The sequence below is a fragment of the Berghia stephanieae genome, chromosome 3, assembly GCF_034508935.2.
Source record: "Berghia stephanieae isolate SIO BIC M18660-M18661 chromosome 3, UCSD_Bste_1.3, whole genome shotgun sequence".
Taxonomy (NCBI): Eukaryota; Metazoa; Mollusca; class Gastropoda; order Nudibranchia; family Aeolidiidae; genus Berghia; species Berghia stephanieae.
The window spans coordinates 91,306,062-91,324,344 of NC_088362.1; the positions used below are offsets into that span (position 1 = coordinate 91,306,062).

Here is an 18,283-nt window from a genome sequence, read left to right on the forward strand (position 1 = left end):
TATATATATATACGTGATTCGACACTTCTGCATTACTTTAAAGCAAAGAAGTGATTTTCCCCCAAAAAAAGTGAGCAATTTTTGTCATTTTGTTGATAGAAAAAGAATTGCAATGCCGCTGTTTAATGTCTCAGATTTATTGTTTCAAATGTATTTTTCATAGAAACTTCTGAAAACAGAGTTTACCTGGGGAATTTAAATAAACGTCGAAGTATCTATTGAATGCATTACAAAACAAAACGGAAGAGAGAGAGAGAGAGAGAGAGAGAGAGAGAGAGAGAGAGAGAGTCCCAGGATTGAGGTTGTTTTTTTTTTTTTCAAGACAGGAGTCATTTTAATCGATTGAAATTTGAAGGACGAGTTTTTCGGTCAAAATAGTAAATATTTGTACAGAGTACAGCAGCATAAAATGTATTAAATTTCAGGCCATATAGGGTTTACTTCACATTATATCAATCAATTAGGATGCCGACAAGCTTCTCCAAAAGTCCCAGACTTTCGACGTCTAAGAAGTCTCAGGTTTGAGGAGGGCTATCTTAATCGATTGTACTTTAAGTCAATACAACGCTGTTAGAAGTTTTCGACTATTTAAAATATTGAAGCAAAAACAATGAATAAAAGAAAAGATCAAAATACTTAACTTGTAACTTTTCGGACTCAACATCTTTCATCAGCCACACAATTGAAAGGATAATATTTCAAGATTTAACTGTATTTGTTGATAGCTGAGGAAGGATTATGAACCTGAAACGTTCTTAATTAAATATTTTGTTCTTTTTTTAGAGCTTTTATATTAATTTCTTGGTCAATACTTTTTACATATTTGTATAAGAGTGTCAAGAGATTTAAAAAATATTACAATGTATTTTATAAGTCTATGACAGAATGGTATGATAAATACTATAATAATATATTATATTGACAATAAACAATATTTGGCACTTAATACAATCACTCCAACATCTATTTATATTGATTAGAATCCCAAATTGTAAAACTTAGTAGAAGGCATTGTAAAGAGTAATAAATAGAACATTCATGTATTAAATTATTCTTTTTGTTTGGCATTGTTTTAGGAAATAACGATAAGAAGAAATACAAACAATATTGATTTAAAATCATAAATGTTTATATTGAACTGATACATTATGGTGTGTATTGTTGTCATAAGGGTAATGATTGAAGTGTTCTTTTCAACAAAAATGGTTTCTCAATATATATGAAATTACTAATGTTGTTGAGGTTTAATGATTCTTTCATCTGACAAAAATATATCTCATCTGTACTGAAGGGGGATCTAAAAACTAATATATCGTATTAAAAAATCAATAACATTTAGACAACACGTCTGGTACGTTTTAAGACTTCTGGAGTTCTCAGTTTAAAAATATACAAGCAAATCGCAAACCAATACAGTACTCATTATTGAATACAGTAAACTTCTTGAGATCGTGAAAATGAGTCCGTTATAAATCTATAATCATATAAAATTCTTTAAATGGGTAGAAGAGATACAAAAAATGATAAGGAGAAAAGGGAACTTTAAAGATGTTCGCAAAATCTGAATTCGTAAAATTGGAATCTTAGTCGAAATATAAAATTTGTTGTGTTAAATGTTTAAAGACTAACAAAGAAAAAAAAGACCGGTAATATTTTATCATATTACAAACTTAGAAATCTTTGTTTAAGATGTGTTTGCGTTTTTAAAAAAACATTTGTTTCTCAAAGATTAGAAGAAAAACAATACTTGAAACAAAAACGAACGGATTCCAATGAAGTTATTGAAAATCGTATTATATCCTGCAATTAATGGCTATATAGGATAAACAGTACAACGAGTATGTATGATATTATTAATTTACAATTTCTGTACCAAAAAACTTCAACTTACGTTGCAGTCTTTACAAAATAGTATATAGTAGACAAATGTTGACGATAAAAGAAATTGCATACAGTCAGAAATAATTAAAATTTGCTATTTCTATTTCTTTTGAAATTGTATACAACTTAAAAATTCAAGCAAAATTGTAAACCATGACTTGTTAAAATAAATAGTCTATAATTGGCACAAATTGACGACAGACGAGAATCATCGTGATCGTATACATAAGATAGATAATTGGTTAATATCTGATGGATTTGGCAATGTGAATTGAGTTTGAAACAATGATTAACAATGTAACATCATAATAAAAAGGCGTGTCAGGTTAGTCATTCCTGGGTGGCCCAATAATTACAATGGTTAGTTTGAGTTGGTAATATTTACATTGGCAGGTGATAGACAGATAGATAAATAGGTAGACAGATAGACAGATAGTGAGCGAAAATAAGTGCGGCTGTAAGGACCTGCACTCGTTTTTATTCATCCTCGGGTGGTCACTGAGTTATCGTTGTAAATAAATGTGACTCATTGCTGCAGCCTGTAATTATGTCAGAATAAACTAGATGGAAAAACAATTGAGTTCAAAGTCAAAACTCTCAGAGCTAGAAAGATAAGTTTCTTGGAGATTATGAAACAAAAGCAACACTAATTAATAAATGCATTTATTTTAACGTAATTTTTAAAAGTTAAGTTTGAAATTCAGTTTTCAGCACCTGGCTGATCCTGACATCAAATCGTTTAGAGAGGAATGGTCACTATCAGATTCATTTAAATATGATAAAAGTGAAAAGAAAACACGATAGCAATTCACCTCTTTAAAAGTGTAACTGGTGTAAACAAACAGAATTAAGCGACATAAATATAATCTTATTCAGTTAGCTTAAAGTCACTCCTTGTTTTTACCAGTACCCCACTGGTACAATACAAATCATAATGCGACGATCTAGCATCCGCAATACGTCTTAAATTGTTAATCTTCCTTTGAGCATTGGGTTGGGTTTCTTTAAACACAATCAAACATCATGAATGTTATCTGAATCACTTTTGTTGTCTTCGTCGGATTCGATAGTACAGATAGACGAAGATGTTGTAAATCTCCTTGGCACGCAACTGATCACAAACCAAACAAAAGCTTGACGAAAGCTCTTCATCACAACCACGTACAAGATAATCTTATACACAGAGTTAAAAAGCACGAGTGTTTCAAATAAGATAGCTCTCTGAATTGAGAGAATAGAAGGTCTAGTTGTCTGTGCTGGAGTGAGGAAGAGGACTTGGCCTTCTACACAGGCAGACGGAATAACCAAACCGCACATGACGATACCGATAACAACCGTCGTTACTGACGAAGAGGTCATATTGCGAGCGAACATGTTGTCTTCTGGAATGACGGTTGACCTCGACACATTACTTACCATCGATGTGTAGTTATAACTGTGGTAGTGAGAGTAACTTACAGAATTTTGTGTGCAAGAATGATTTATACTTGAACTGAAAACTGATACTTGACTTCCGTCTTTGGCCATTCCGTTGTGACCAGTGTATCGCTTTCGGTTCAGCTTAGAATGTAAACGTGGACTTCTTCTATTCTTACCGTCCATTTTTGACTGATATCCCTTTCGGTTGACATCTGGGGATAAGTTACTATTTTGAGAGCAAGGCCTGTCTTCATACTGTTGTTTCTCCTGTGATACGTTGGTGTCAAATTTCAAAGCGATATCTGACATATCTTTTTCAATCACATTCTCGTTTGTTGTTGTAAGAATGTATCTCGCCACTTCGTGTTTTCTGTCACATTTATATTTCTTTTGGAGGAGAGAAAATGTATCTCTGTCTCGATCAGTTTTACAGCGGTCAGTCTTCTTTGAATTATTTAACACTGCAGAATGGCTATCTTGTATGTTATTCTTGGCGCTATTGTTCTTACTAGATGACGTTACTGAATTTTCCACGATCGTAGACAAAATTTTACCTGGTTTCTGTCTGCAGGTCTCAATAGTAGGAGAATTACTGAGAAGGTGTTCACACATGTCGCTTTTTTTCTCCTGCAGAGGCAGTTGTACGATATTTTCAGAACAGAATGAAGAGTCGTTTCCAATTCTATAGCCTGTGTAGACTCCCAGATTCCCTACGTCATCATCGTCGTCGTCTTCGTTGACGGAACAGAAGCAATGGAGAGTGAGCTTCAGGATGAAGAAAAGGTCGATCCCAATGATGAGAGCTATTGGAACTACCACAGATCCAATGATGTGAATCTTCCTGTAGATGATATAAAGGTGAAATAGGTGATCACTAAATGGTAACAATAATTATGATATTAGATCTTTAATAACTATTTCATTTACCTTTTTTTTCCTCCTCGTCGTCACCATTGCCTTCTACTACTTCTCCTCCTTCACAATGCCAGTGTCATCCTCCCCTTTTCTTTTCTCACTTATATCCTTCACGTTTTGTTCGTGCTTCAAATACATCATCATCATCATCATCATCATCATCATCATCATCATCATCATCATCATCATCATCACACGGTAGACAATTAAATAATGAAACTAATATCAAGTAATCATGATTACATTGTACGGTTATGATGTGGTCTAGTGGTATGACACTCGCTTTCGGATCCGAAGCCTCGCTCGGTGCATAGTTGAGTCATTGGAAAAGGCTCTTTACTCACATTCTCTCACCGTACTCAGGTGTAAAATGAGTAACTGGCCGTTAAAAGCCATGTCTCTGTTCGAAAAGAATTGTAATATCGCCTTACAGGCGTCATGCCCCGTTATAAATTTAAATGTTGCCGTTGGCCAGGAACCTCTTGCGCTATATAACACTCAATTCTTAATATATTTTTTAAAAGCTCAATAACAAGTTTAAAATGGATCAGAAAGTAGAAAACTATCCCATGAAAATGACAGATCCAGAAAACACCAAGAAACGACATGTTTGACACTTTATCTATAAGATTTAAAGCATAGATTTCAACGAACTCTTCAAACCAGTTAATCGATCTCAACTAAATGACGAGCTTAGCCAGAAAAAAAAGACCTCAATACCGATGATCTTTTTTGAATCAGATCCTTTTGCGCCTAAGTCAATTGTTTTATCTCTTTAGTTAAAGGCATTTCGCGAACTATCCTAAGGGTAAAAAATCTTTGTTCGTACACCTTTGAGGGATATTCACCAGGATTATCGATAGCTCCAACTATGACAAGCCTTTGAATGATGACTGCACAACTGGAGACTTAAATGCCATACAATTCTTTTATAAATAATAATGTGAAATTGAATGTAAGCTTCAATTTAATTACAAAAACAGATCAAATGAACGTTTCGGGTTTCCCCTTTATCAACAAAACAGGATGAATGAAACACCACAGATGAATGAGATAATATGGTAGTGGCGTAGTTAAGATGAATAAACAAATCATTGGTTGGCAGGAAAACAACCTGCCATCCAATGATTTGAGGCAGGCAGATAGGTAGGTACTGCAGAAAGAACACTAACTAGAATACATGTATGTACAGGATAGATTGATAGATGGATTAAACATTTAGATAAGACAATAGATAAATAATAGATACAAATATGATAAAAAAATAGAATAATTGATAGATGAAAAGATAAATTGACTGAAAAAATAAGAGATCGAATATAAAGAGCTAGATAGACAAATAGATAATTAGAATAAATAATAGATACATTTATAAACTGAGATAGATATACAGATGGATAAGTAAATAGATAAATAGATAGATAAAATAGATAGATAGATAGATAGATAGATAGATAGATAGATAGATAGATAGATAGATAGATAGATGAAGAGATAAATGTGCGATATGACCAATACATAAACAGATGATTAAACTCATATTGATATTAATACAGAGATAGCAGATGATGACAGGCATTTTCAAGAACCGCGTTGATTCACGGATCGCGGCTGTAGTGTAAATTGTTCATAATATGTATAAATGGACTGTGATGGTTCTCAAGAGACACTTTCTGTACTTCCAACTTCGTCCTAATATCCTGAACTGATGAGCAATTATCATGGGCTTGATATTTATAGTCCTTCGGAGCCTTTAGTTCCATGGAGCCGGAGTCTATCCTGGCTTCTACAGTTTGAAACAGACAATAATAATTTCTTGCTATCCTTCAATACATTCTGTACGTACCTCATAATGATGTGGAAATTCATATCATCCCTCATAGGCACACAGTACGACTTTCCATAGATGGTGCCGACTTCGTATGACCAAAGCACGTGGACAGAGGGAGCCACTACTAGAAGCGCCACGATGATCAGTGCAAATTTAGTGTTGTACACTCGTCTTTTCCGACTCTCCCCTCCAAATGTGAAATGTGAATGAAGACGGTCTGAGGATGAAAGAATATAATTTTTGAGTTTTATTTTGTCCTCAAGCATTTTCCATGAAATGTTTGTTTTGTTTTTTTTTTTTGTTGTTTTTTTTTTTTTGTTTTTGTTTTTTGTTTTTGTTTTTTGTTTGTTTGTTTTGTTTTTAAGTAAAGGTGCACTTGTTTGTGACAAAAATGAATATCAGCGATAATTGGTATCTGTCAAACCATTTGTGATTCACTTTGTCAATGTGATCTCATTTATGAATATAATGCGAACGTAGCTGCTTGAAACTCGAAGAAATTAATAAGAATAGTAAAAAGGGTAAACCTGAAACGTCCACATCATCTGTCTTCGTAAATCTAAATGAAACTGCAATTAATTCCATTTTTCTATTGTTATTATTTCTGAATGAACAAATTGAAGAATATCATATTTCACTTCGACACGATAAGAATTAGGAAATCTAATTTTTTAGTAACGAAGACCCTTGTTTGAGTATTGTTTATAAGTTGGGGTAGATAATTGCACCTATTAATGCGTGAAGTGAAAGAAGTTTTCTAACTGAAATATCATAAAAATGTTTTCCATTGCACGCAGTTTTATGGCCTTGCATTCAATTTATAAGAGGGCATAGGTCCCCGAAACGCTAATTATGGTGAGACATAAAGGGAATAGGGACGTACCACACAGAATAGGGAATAAACAGTGCTAAGGCTCTCTCTCTCTCTCTCTCTCTCTCTCTCTCTCTCTCTTTCTCTCTCTCTATCTATCTATCTCTGTGTGTGTGTGTGTCTGCCTGTCTGTCTCTCTCTCTGTCTCTTTTTCCCTCTATCTCTCTATCCCTCTCTCTCTCTCTCGCTCTCTCAGTCTCTCTTCCCCTCTATCTCTCTTTCCCCCCCCCCTCTCTCTCTCTCTCTCTCTCTCTCTCTCCGGCATGACGATAGGCGCCGTGCATATTGGATCTCGGGGTTTTTCTCCTCGTTTTATCTTTATTTCTCACTATTATTGACATAACTGCCCGTCCCCGATTTTTTCCTGAAGTTAATTTCAACCTGAAACATTAGCGTGTCACACGAGACGGAGAACTTTTAACCGACCATTTTCATGAATTTTCCAGAAATGTCATCCCCACCCAATATTGATTTCATTTTGCACTCAAACTCAAAAGCATTTAGTACATGTGTCGCAAAACGAACTTTTCAAAACAGTATTAAGTTCTTATAGATATTGCAACGATTTTTCTTAAAACTATGTTCTTTACAAAATAAAATCTGAATAAGAGAAATATTTGTTGTACCATTTAAAATGTGGCGATTTTCTTACAGTGTGGAAAGGATTGGATAAAGAAGTCTTAGGTTTAAGCATTTCTTTTAAAAAATTGTCGTCACAATTTAACAGTAAGGGCACATGTCTGGCGTACTCTGAACATTCTTTGTTTTCAATTCTGCTAGACTTCCTTGAAGTCCAAGGTTTAACTCTTTCCTTACCAGCCATTTTCAAGATTTTCCCCAAAACTTCACACCCAACACAAAATAGATTCTTTATCACTCAGACATAGCAGTAAAATTCTCGCGATACATAGTTACTGTAGCAAAACGTATCCTACAACACACTATTCATTTGATTTAAATTTTATGATGTACAAAAGAAAGTTGAATAAGAAAAAGTTGGTTTTATCGTAACGAATGTGACGATTTTCCTATAGTTGGTAAGGAGAGGGTAAAGAGTGTTTTTGACAAGGTGAGGGTCAAGATAATTAATCGATATTTGAAAGACGTGACCTCTGGCCAAAATTTGAAAAAAATCTTTTTTTTTTCAGAGTATGGCTCCATTTGAAGCAGTTCATTAGATGGTCCTGTAAGAAGATGGGTGTCTCAATTCCGTAGCTTTCGGAATCATTCCTCAACAACAACATTCACATATTATAGAGAGAGAAAGAAATCTCTCTTTATAATAATGTCTCTGATCGTAGCTTTTGTAAACTCATAGCTTGGCACTGACCGGAATAAAATGATGTCAACGGCAAACCAAATAAATAACAATGTGAAATTGAACGTAAGCTTCAATCTATTAATATACGAAAACAGATAAACTGGACGTTTCCCCATTATCAACAAAACAGGATGAATGAAACACTACAGACGAATGAGATAATGTGGTATTGGCGTTTTCGACAAGTTTCTCTTTGATTTTTTCCAGGGAGGGAGGGGGGTGATCATTACCTTGTACTAAGAAAACAAAAAAAAATTGAAAAAAAAAATTAATTAAAATAAGTCTCTCTCTCTCTCTCTCTCTCTCTCTCTCTCTCTCTCTCTCTCTATCTATCTCTCTCTCTCAATAAAAGAAAAAGAAACAAAAAAAGCAATAAATAGATAAATAAAATAAAAGATAATGTCCTGTCGTAAAGACTGAAAGAGCGCGGGTCACGACATGTTTAAGGATTCAGGAAGACAATTAGCTGTAAATTGTTCTTCTCTCAAAGTTTCTTTGGGTTATTTTTTTTCTTTAACCTTCTACAGTTCCCCACCCCTTCTCCACCTCCACTAACTTCATGCAAGAAAGGTCACATAAAAATCAGGAAATTATTCGCTTTAAAGTTCATCTTCTATTTTTAAGGCCATCCTGGGAATTGGAGGCGTAGGGTGCTGAAGAGATGGAGGTGAGGGGAGGGATATTAGTTGGGTGGATTACAGCATGGATAGTTAATGAAGACGGGGGGGGGGGGGGGGGGGGGGGGGGGGGGGGGGGAGGTCGGCAGGGACATATTCTGTCATCTCTCCTCCTTCTCTCGTGGCCGTTGCAGGATAATCCAAAAAGATCATTATAAGATTTGTGTTATTTAACTAGTCTGTCTTCGCATGCTGGATAGCATCACCATATAAAGGGTAAAAACAATAATATAAAAAGAAATTATAGAAATACCCTTTTCCTTTGTTTTCTTTTTGTTATGGAGTGAATTATTGCCAGACGGCCCTCCTCCCTTCCACCCTTGATTATTTCTAAGGTCATAGAAGGGCATGAGCATTTATCTTCTCGCATTTCTTGATTAATTTTTGTTTTCGTCGTTAAACCTCTCCCCTCCCCTCCCCCCCCCTCCCTCCCCCAAATCACATTTTAGTATTTTAATAAATAGGATAAGGTTACTTAAAAGGCAATGTTGTTTTCCCTTTTAAAGATATGTCAAGAAGCGTAGGTGGAGAGAATGTGTAACATGATATCATTTAGTACGACGCCATTTTCAAGACATATCAGAAAGCCACTGTCAAACATCTTTTAGCCACACCCTGTACAACGTCACGTATGCAGTACACTAGGCGTTTCATAATAGAATATAACAAACCACTGATGTTAAAAGGTATTACTCATATTGCCAGAGTTACTAATCTTGTCTAAGGCAAAAAATGAAAAATTCTGAGGCGGGCCTCAATTCAAGTCACAGTACAAAACCAAGCAACTCAGCCACCTTTTCAATGCTGTCGAACTGCGTCTTAATAGATTAAATTTAGAAATGAATTTCCATCAGTTACTTTAGCGAAATGCTTTTAGTATCTGGGCTCTTAAATGGGAACAAATCCCGTTAACCTTAAACCTGTAAGATTCAATTTTGACATTGTTTTGCTTAAACCCTCCCTATACTCACTTTGATTTTAAAGTTATTGTCTCGTAAGTCTATGTTAAGTTAAAAACCACCCGGCATAGTGAACAGATAGCATGCTTCACCAAACCACTGATGAGAAATTAACAATCTCAGTGCTTTTTGAATCTTCTACCAGCTCCGATTGACAAAAGAAACTGAACGAAATACACCATTCAGTGGATTGTCTCCAAAGTATAAGATGCTGAATTGCTTTTTTGACACCCATTTAATTTGGTTACAAAATCGTACCAAAACTAATGATGAGCTTTATGTTAAAATGGAGATATAGGCATTATCATCATATTTTTTATGATCTGTCCAATCCTCATTGCTTTATAAAGCACATCAATGCGAAACTTTATGGGTATTGTTTTATAGTATTAATGACAAGAATCAACCACAAAATCCTGACATATTAAATGGAACTTGCGATCCCTGACTGGTGAATTTCATTCCCCGACACATTCTTTTAGATCTTCATCGAACCACATATAAATTTACCATGTCGTGCTAAGTAGCTCTTGAAGCCAACCACCAACACCTCATGGTTCCCTCAAAGAGGACTAAAAATCAATGAGGTAAATTTAGATGCTATTCATTTCAGCTGTTAACTTTCCCTTCAAGGCGGCAACGAGATTGCAACAGTACACTGACAAAACACATCTATTTTCATTTGGGCCAGAAAAAAATATTTGTTGAAATATAGATGATCGATTAATTAAGATCATCGTACCTTGTCAGAAAGTCTTAAATCTTAAAATTCTTTGAATACTCACTTTTAAGACTTTTGAGAAATGGTTTCATTTCAATGGACAGACATTTTATTTAAACATTTTATTATCAAATCAAAATAATTAATCAGTTTTGTTTATTTTTTGGCTCAATTAGTAGGTGAGCTGTCGAACGTGCTGATCGCCCATGCTCATGCTAGAATTTAAAATGTAATGCCTGTTAATCGTTCTTAATGCCATAAGACCCATGCGGCTGGAATCTATCATGGTCTCTGTGGTATTTAGCTCATTAAATGGGGAGAATTATTTGCAAGATACGCATTTTACACCTAAGTATGTTGAGACAATTTAAGAAAATAGCCTTTTCCTTGGACTCAACTTAGCGTCACCCAAAACAAAGGACCCACAGGCCACAAGCCGTGTGTCATATCACTAGACCACAAACCAACCCTCATCATCAATTCTCTTCATTCTTCGTGGAATATAAATTGCCAATAACAATGCTCTTTCGGCTATCTCTATTTCATTCTTTACCCTAATAACCAAATTATATTTACCCAAATCCCATATTTCATGAGACAGATTCATTTTTAGCACTTGTTTTTATCCCGATATAATTACTGCCGTTTTAAAATTACGATTCACAAATATCAAATAAAGAACCCAACTCTCGATTATGTGTTTAAAAAAAGAAAATTGGGTTTTTCCTAATGGCCATCTGGGAGAACAGATCTAGATAGTCATTGAACTCTCTAGACTACAAGACAGAATTTATCTTGGGATCGTCCAAAATGAATAATATGAGTTCAACCTTAAATATGAAATACCAGCATGATTCCAATACTTAGGGGAAGCGTGGTTCAGCAGAATTGTCTTTGATTCATAGCCGAAAGGTACCGAGTTCGATCACTAGCCGCTGCCCTGTGTGGCCTTGAGCAAGTCACCTCGCTCTAGCTCAATTTGCGTCGCTGCACTGCGGCTGATGCCTGAGTTTTTCCAATCCTCCCTTGGAACAGACTCCATAGACAAATTTCCCATGTGGGATGAATAAAGGGAATCTTATTTTAATTTTCATTTTAATACGTATATGACATGCCGTCATATACTTTTAACCAGTCAAAACGGAGATTCATTTCAATTCGTTGTGATGGAGAATAAATATCAATTCTCACATTGTAAAAAATCCTCAAAGTTTGCAGTTTTAAGACTTAAAATTGTAAATTCACCTTTAGTGTTTGGATTCATCCTGACATTAAGCCGTTTACAGACGGCTGGCCATATTTGATTTTTTCTATGAGAAATAATGAAATTTCTGAAATGGCTAAAAACTAAGATGCATAACATTGCTTGACTCATCATCGCTTTGCTCAACATCGATTGGCTCAATCTCGCTTGGCTCAACGTTATTGGGCTCAACACCGATTGGCTCAATCTCGCTTGGCTCAACGTCATTTGGCTCAACATCGATTGGCTCAATCTCGCTTGGCTCAATCTCGCTTGGCTCAGCGTCATTTGGCTCAACATCGATTGGCTCAATCTCGCTTGGCTCAGCGTCATTTGGCTCAACATCGATTGGCTCAATCTTGCTTGGCTCAACATCATTTGGCTCAACATCGATTGGCTCAATCTTGCTTGGCTCAGCGTCATTTGGCTCAACATCGATTGGCTCAATCTTGCTTGGCTCAACATCATTTGGCTCAACATCGATTGGCTCAATCTCGCTTGGCTCAACATCATTTGGCTCAACATCGCTTGGCTCTACATTGTTTGGCTTAACTCACTTAATCCTAGAGATTTTTGCTTCTTTTCAAAATTGGAAAAGGATGTATTAAAAATGAGAAGGTACATAGATAGTTTTATTCAACTACAATTAACATGCAAAAACTAAAAACGTTAGCTTTGATTCTACGCCTATAATTTGTATCCGAAAAAAAAATGTAATAAATGGGAATTATTATTATTATTATTATTATTATTATTATTATTATTATTATTATTATTATTATTATTATTATTATTATTATTATTATTATTATTATTATTATTATTATTATTATTATTATTATTGTCATTATTATTATTATTATTATTATTATTATTATTATTATTATTATTATTATTATTATTATTATTATTATTATTATTATTATTATCATTATTATCAATATTATTTTTATCGTTATTATCATTATTTGATATAACGCCGTTATCCGCGAATAGTGCTCAGAGACACATATCTACATTTTCGAGAAATATCTAATATGTAAAATACTCTGATGTCTCTCACCTATTCTTTACGAGTTCTTTACCATTTTTACTGTTTGTAAAAGTGCAGAAACTAGCTCACATTGGAACACGAATACTATAACAAATATAGAAGGAACTATATTGACGTCACTCAGAGCTTTGCTATTGCTAAAAGTCTGCCATTTTTATGAACAGTTCTCACTAAATTCTATCAATCAGACTAAAAACGTTCAGGGTGAAACCTAGCGGAATGTTTGAGGAATGTTGTGAGCTTTTTGGCTAACCGCACGGCATCAATAAGCATGAAGTCGTCCTTGCTGTCGATAACGTTGAGTTGCTAATCACGTCTGACAGGTATTCAGGAGGTTTGAGGTTCAATCTCTTGACGATGAAGGGTGCTTTTTGTGATGAATATTTTATTGAATTTTCCTATCTACTTTTTAAACAAAGGGTCATTGATAAATGTTATCAAAAGGAAATTCATGACATCCGCCAGCCGGAAAAACGTACCAAGACACAAAACTGTGTGTAACCTTAAAAGTCTATAGTCTGATTTATGGAAATTAGTGAAAACTACTCAAAAAACAATAACAAAGAGATGAGTGACGTCAATGTCGTTCTCTCTATACTTTTTCATATTTTTACTAAACTAACGTAAACTCAGTAATGATTGATTCCCTTCCATCCAAGGACACCAATAGCAATAGCCTGGACATTTAAGCAGCAATAGCCCAATTTAACCTGAAAACTGCCGTACTCGGGAAAAACACGTATTTAAAACTTGGCCAGAAAACTTGTCCTTCAAATACCGAACAATTTAAATGATCCTCATCTTGGCAAAAGCTGTCCAGCCTAGTATTTCGCGAAGTCCCAGGTTTGAGAGTTTTTGCCAAGATGAGGGTTATTTATCGAAGTCCCAGGTTTGAGAGTTTTTGCCAAGATGAGGGTTATTTATCGAAGTCTCAGGTTTGAGAGTTTTTGCCAAGGTAAGGCCCATTTAAATCGTTCGATATTTGAAGGACGAGATTTCTTGCCAAATTGTTAAATCGTGTTTTTCCCCGAGTTAGGTCGTTCACTGGTGAAAGCGTGGTGTTTTAGCCATTTGGATTCGCGCTTTAAAAAATATTATGTATTATCTGAAAACAGAAAAAAACCAAGGTTTTGATGACATTCTCATCTTCGATCCCCATTACACCCCCGCCGCACCTCCAAAGACATAATCTAAATAAAGAGATCAAGCGGGCGTCCTTGAATGTTTGCTCCTTTACATAACCATCCTCCATCCCAGCCCTCCAGCTATTCTACCGTTCAGAGTTCAGGGTCAAAATGTCATTTTATATTGTGGCCGGATATTATCTGCAACAAGTTAAATATCAATAAACTAAAATTACAATCAACTTGTCCAAAAAAATTAAAAACCTCAGAAATTCTCAAAAAGTCAGTTTAACAAATAGAATGTTGACAAATGAAGGGTCGTGTCAATTCATATATACTTTGTATATACATTCCTGCTATAATTATAAAAGGGTTTTGACTCTGGTTAAAAAAAAAACATTTTATTTTAGAAGTTCCCGGTTTCAGGGTTCTTGAAAAGATGGGGCTCGTTTTAATCGGTCGATGTTTGTAGGATCATACTTTTGTAAATGTGCTTTATCATATCAGTGTAGGGCATCATGTTTGTCAACATTTAAATATCATGATCAAAATAACTCTCGCTGATATCTGAAAATGGAGCTGTCTTCCCAAAGAACCCCCCCCCCCCCCCCCCCCCCCCCCCATTACCTCTCTGCCCTCAACAGCTACCATCAATTAAATAACGGAGACAATCCAGTTTTCCCTGACATTCCCAATCTCCCCTGAGGATTGTGCAAACTAACGATCCTTGACTTCCTTCTAACATTGTGGTTGTCTTGAACTAATGTTGGTACCTGTTTTCCCAGATCCGCCTACATTCCTATAGCCCTATTATTTATTTATTCAATGTCACCGTTATGTCTCAGTAGTAACAATTCAGTAAAATAAATTTTATTAAAGTCGAATGAATGGTTACTTTTGAAAATATAATCAGGTTGTGGCTATGTTTAAATGGTCAATGATGTCATAAAACAAAAATCTGAAATACGAAATTAATACTTATAAAACATAATAAATCAGACTAACATTGATTGTCAAATACAAGTGGGACTGGAACTTGTTTTTTTATTTTCTTATTCATTACTTATCTTATTGTGAAGTTAATGTTCTTAGACATCTATACGAGCCAATAATTATTTGCTGTTTATCATTATTATCTATTATGTAAGAAGAAATCGTAGGATTTGCAGATCTCTATTATATTTAACTAAAGTAATTTGGCGATTCTACTGGCGTAGACGCTGGCTGCCTCTGTAAAACGCCCGAGTGGTCAGGGTGAATTATCACTTAATTTTTTTATTAAATAAAATTTAATCTCCACCTTAAACTCGCATTGCACCAAATACAAATTTATGTGTAAACTTAAACGTTTTTATTCAGATATAATTTAGTGAAAACTTATCATTAAAATGGCAGTCTAAAAAACAACAACGAGCTGAGTGACGTCACTTTCGTTCCTTCATCCATTTTAATGTTTCGTTCTCACTAGATTCCATCAGACTTTTAACGTTAAAGGTTACACATAGTTTTGTGTGTTGGTTTGTTATATCCGACTGGCGGATATTTAGAGTATTTTACCTAAACCCATTGTTTACGAACAATAGAATGAATAAAGTTTATGTCCCTTTGTTTTATATTATTGTTTATAAATCGCCAGTTAGCTGATTATTTCTCGCTAAGTTCTCTCAATCAGAATAGAAATGTTTAACGTTCCACATGATTTTGTATTGGTGAATGTTTAGGCGGCTAGGGCAGGTAAGTATTTTACATAAACGCATATCGGCGATAATGATATCTGTGTAGTACCTTAGTTTAGAAATCACTGCCATTTTTTATTGAATAACGACTATTCAGACTAGCCAGAGCGAGTCAATGCCCCCCCCCCCCTAAGCTTCAATGAATCATACCAAAACAAATGATTCCTTCACAGGGTCAATAACCGATATTATATTGATTTATGACAATAAAATAGATAAACTCCCATAACACCCATAACAATTGTTTTTCTGCTTTCCGCTAACGAGTTTCTCCAAAGAGCACAAACAGAAATATGTTTTTATCCTTCCGTCGAGATACTTCCTCCATTTCTAGTTCTTTGTCCAAGTCCATGCCTGACTATTTCCCTATTCAATTCACCTCTGGGAATGGCGGAATTTATGTCGTCGAGTCTTGTCTGGTGTAACAAGATACACACATTAATGGGTAGATGGAGTTGAAGAACTATCGATTGACGGATTGATAACTAGAGATAGAAAGATATATAAATTTAGAGATAGATAGATAGATAGATAGATAGATAGATAGATAGATAGATAGATAGATAGATAGATATTTAGATTGATAGATAAATATTTAGCTTGATAGATAGATATGTATATATATAAACAGATAGACAGATATTTAGATAGATAGATAGATCGATAGATCGATAGATGTAGGTAGATAGATAGATAGATAGATAGATAGATAGATAGATATAGATGGATAGATAGAAAGATAGAAGTTAGATGGAACGATTGATAAAGTGATAGATAGATAGATAGATAGATAGATAGATAGATAGATGGATGGATAGATAGATAGATAGATAGATAGATAGATAGATAGATAGATAGATAGATAGATAGATAGATAGATAGATAGATAGATAGATAAATAGATAAATAGATAGATGGGTGGATGGATGAATGGATAGACAGATTAATAAGAAGACAAAATAAGGAGGTTAAATAAGAATGAAAGACAAAAGAAAAAACGAGGCAAGAGAGAGAGAGAGAGAGAGAGAGAGAGAGAGAGAGAGAGAGAGAGAGCGAGAGAGAGAGAGAGCGAGAGAGAGCGAGAGAGAGATAGAGAGAGAAGGAGAGAGAGAGAGAGAGAGAGAGAGAGAGAGAGAGAGAGAGAGAGAGAGAGAGAGAGAGAGAAAGGATAGTTGAACTGATAAGAGAAGACAATTTTTACAACTATTAAACATTTATAGTCGGATATCCCGTTTATAAGAACGTTTTAAAATAACCATTATTTAGTTATCAAGTGGTTGGAAGTTGGTCGACGGGAAATGCTTTCTTGGAGGTTACAGCTATCCTGCTACCAGTTTAAGATAAACATATTTTAACATCTCTTTAATTGTATACACTATGTTCAACGTGAAGCAGTAGCGACATGAAATCGAGATTAACTCCAAGCATAAAACTGGCCTTTTTCACTGTAAATATGGAAGTACTCAATCACAATTAACCAGTATATTTTGACCAATCAAAACATGGCATTTGTGACACACTTTCACACGTGCGCGGACAAACATAGTTGGTTGTTTATAAACAATAAAGTGAATGAATTCGACCTTTCTCTGATCCGTGTGTTTCCATACCGCCAAATGGGTGACTAGAAGTTATCACACGATTTTCTCGATATATTATACACGTTTAAGTTTACACATAGATTTCTATGTTGGTTTTACTCATCAAGCGGTAGAACAGTTTGTATTTTACTATGACACATTGACACATTGACATACCATGGAGAGTAAAACATGTGTAGTTTGCATTGCTTATCAATCACTGTCATTGTTTACATTATGACGACTGTCCAAGAGGCGTGGTTATATAAGGGCCTATTGAAAAAGGTCCAAAGCGATCAATATTTATTGAATGACGTTTTTTATGGCCAAATTTTTAAATACGTTTCTTTCAAAACTACCACTCACAGTTAACGATGTTAAATACCTTTCAGTGGATGACGGTAGAATGGATTTTTTTTTAATGGCTCATTGAAGAATGTCAACTTAAAGCAAAAAAATCTTTACAAAGTATTCCCCTTGGTAAGGATTAATAATGATAAAACGTTCTGCTTTCTCTCCTAAACCTTTAAAAAATATTATCTTTTAAGTAAAATTATACCACAAACATTCAAAATAGAAAGTATGGTTGGTGATGATGGTGGTAGTGAAAATGATGATGATAGTGGTGATGAGGATGATGATGGTGATGATGATGATGATGGTGATGATGATGATGATGATGATGATGATGATGATGATGATTACAATAACACCATAAACAATGATGAGGATGATGATGATGATGATGATGATGATGATGATGATGATGATGATGATGATGATGATGATGATGATAATAATAATAATGAAAATAATAATATTAATAATGATAATAATAATAATAATAATAATAATAATAATAATAATAATAATAATAATAATAATAATAATAATAATAATAATAATAATCATTATCACCTTACCAAAATGGGAGATGAAGGTAAACCAGGT

General features: G+C 34.6%; 1 protein-coding gene across 1 annotated transcript in view; it reads right to left on the bottom strand.

The window, feature by feature from the left end:
• Nucleotides 1-2,780: 2,780 nt before the first annotated feature.
• The window catches only part of LOC144969700 (uncharacterized), a 15,933-nt gene continuing 430 nt past the window's right edge, over nucleotides 2,781-18,283 (bottom strand). The window contains exons 1-3 of the mRNA XM_078908853.1: nucleotides 18,256-18,283; nucleotides 6,062-6,263; nucleotides 2,781-4,141 (exon numbers count right to left, since the gene is read on the bottom strand). The exon at nucleotides 18,256-18,283 is cut by the window's right edge and continues 430 nt beyond it. Coding sequence (XP_078764979.1) covers nucleotides 2,896-4,141; nucleotides 6,062-6,263; nucleotides 18,256-18,283 — 1,476 coding nt within the window. The 3' untranslated portion in view covers nucleotides 2,781-2,895. The remainder of the gene's footprint in view (nucleotides 4,142-6,061; nucleotides 6,264-18,255) is intronic.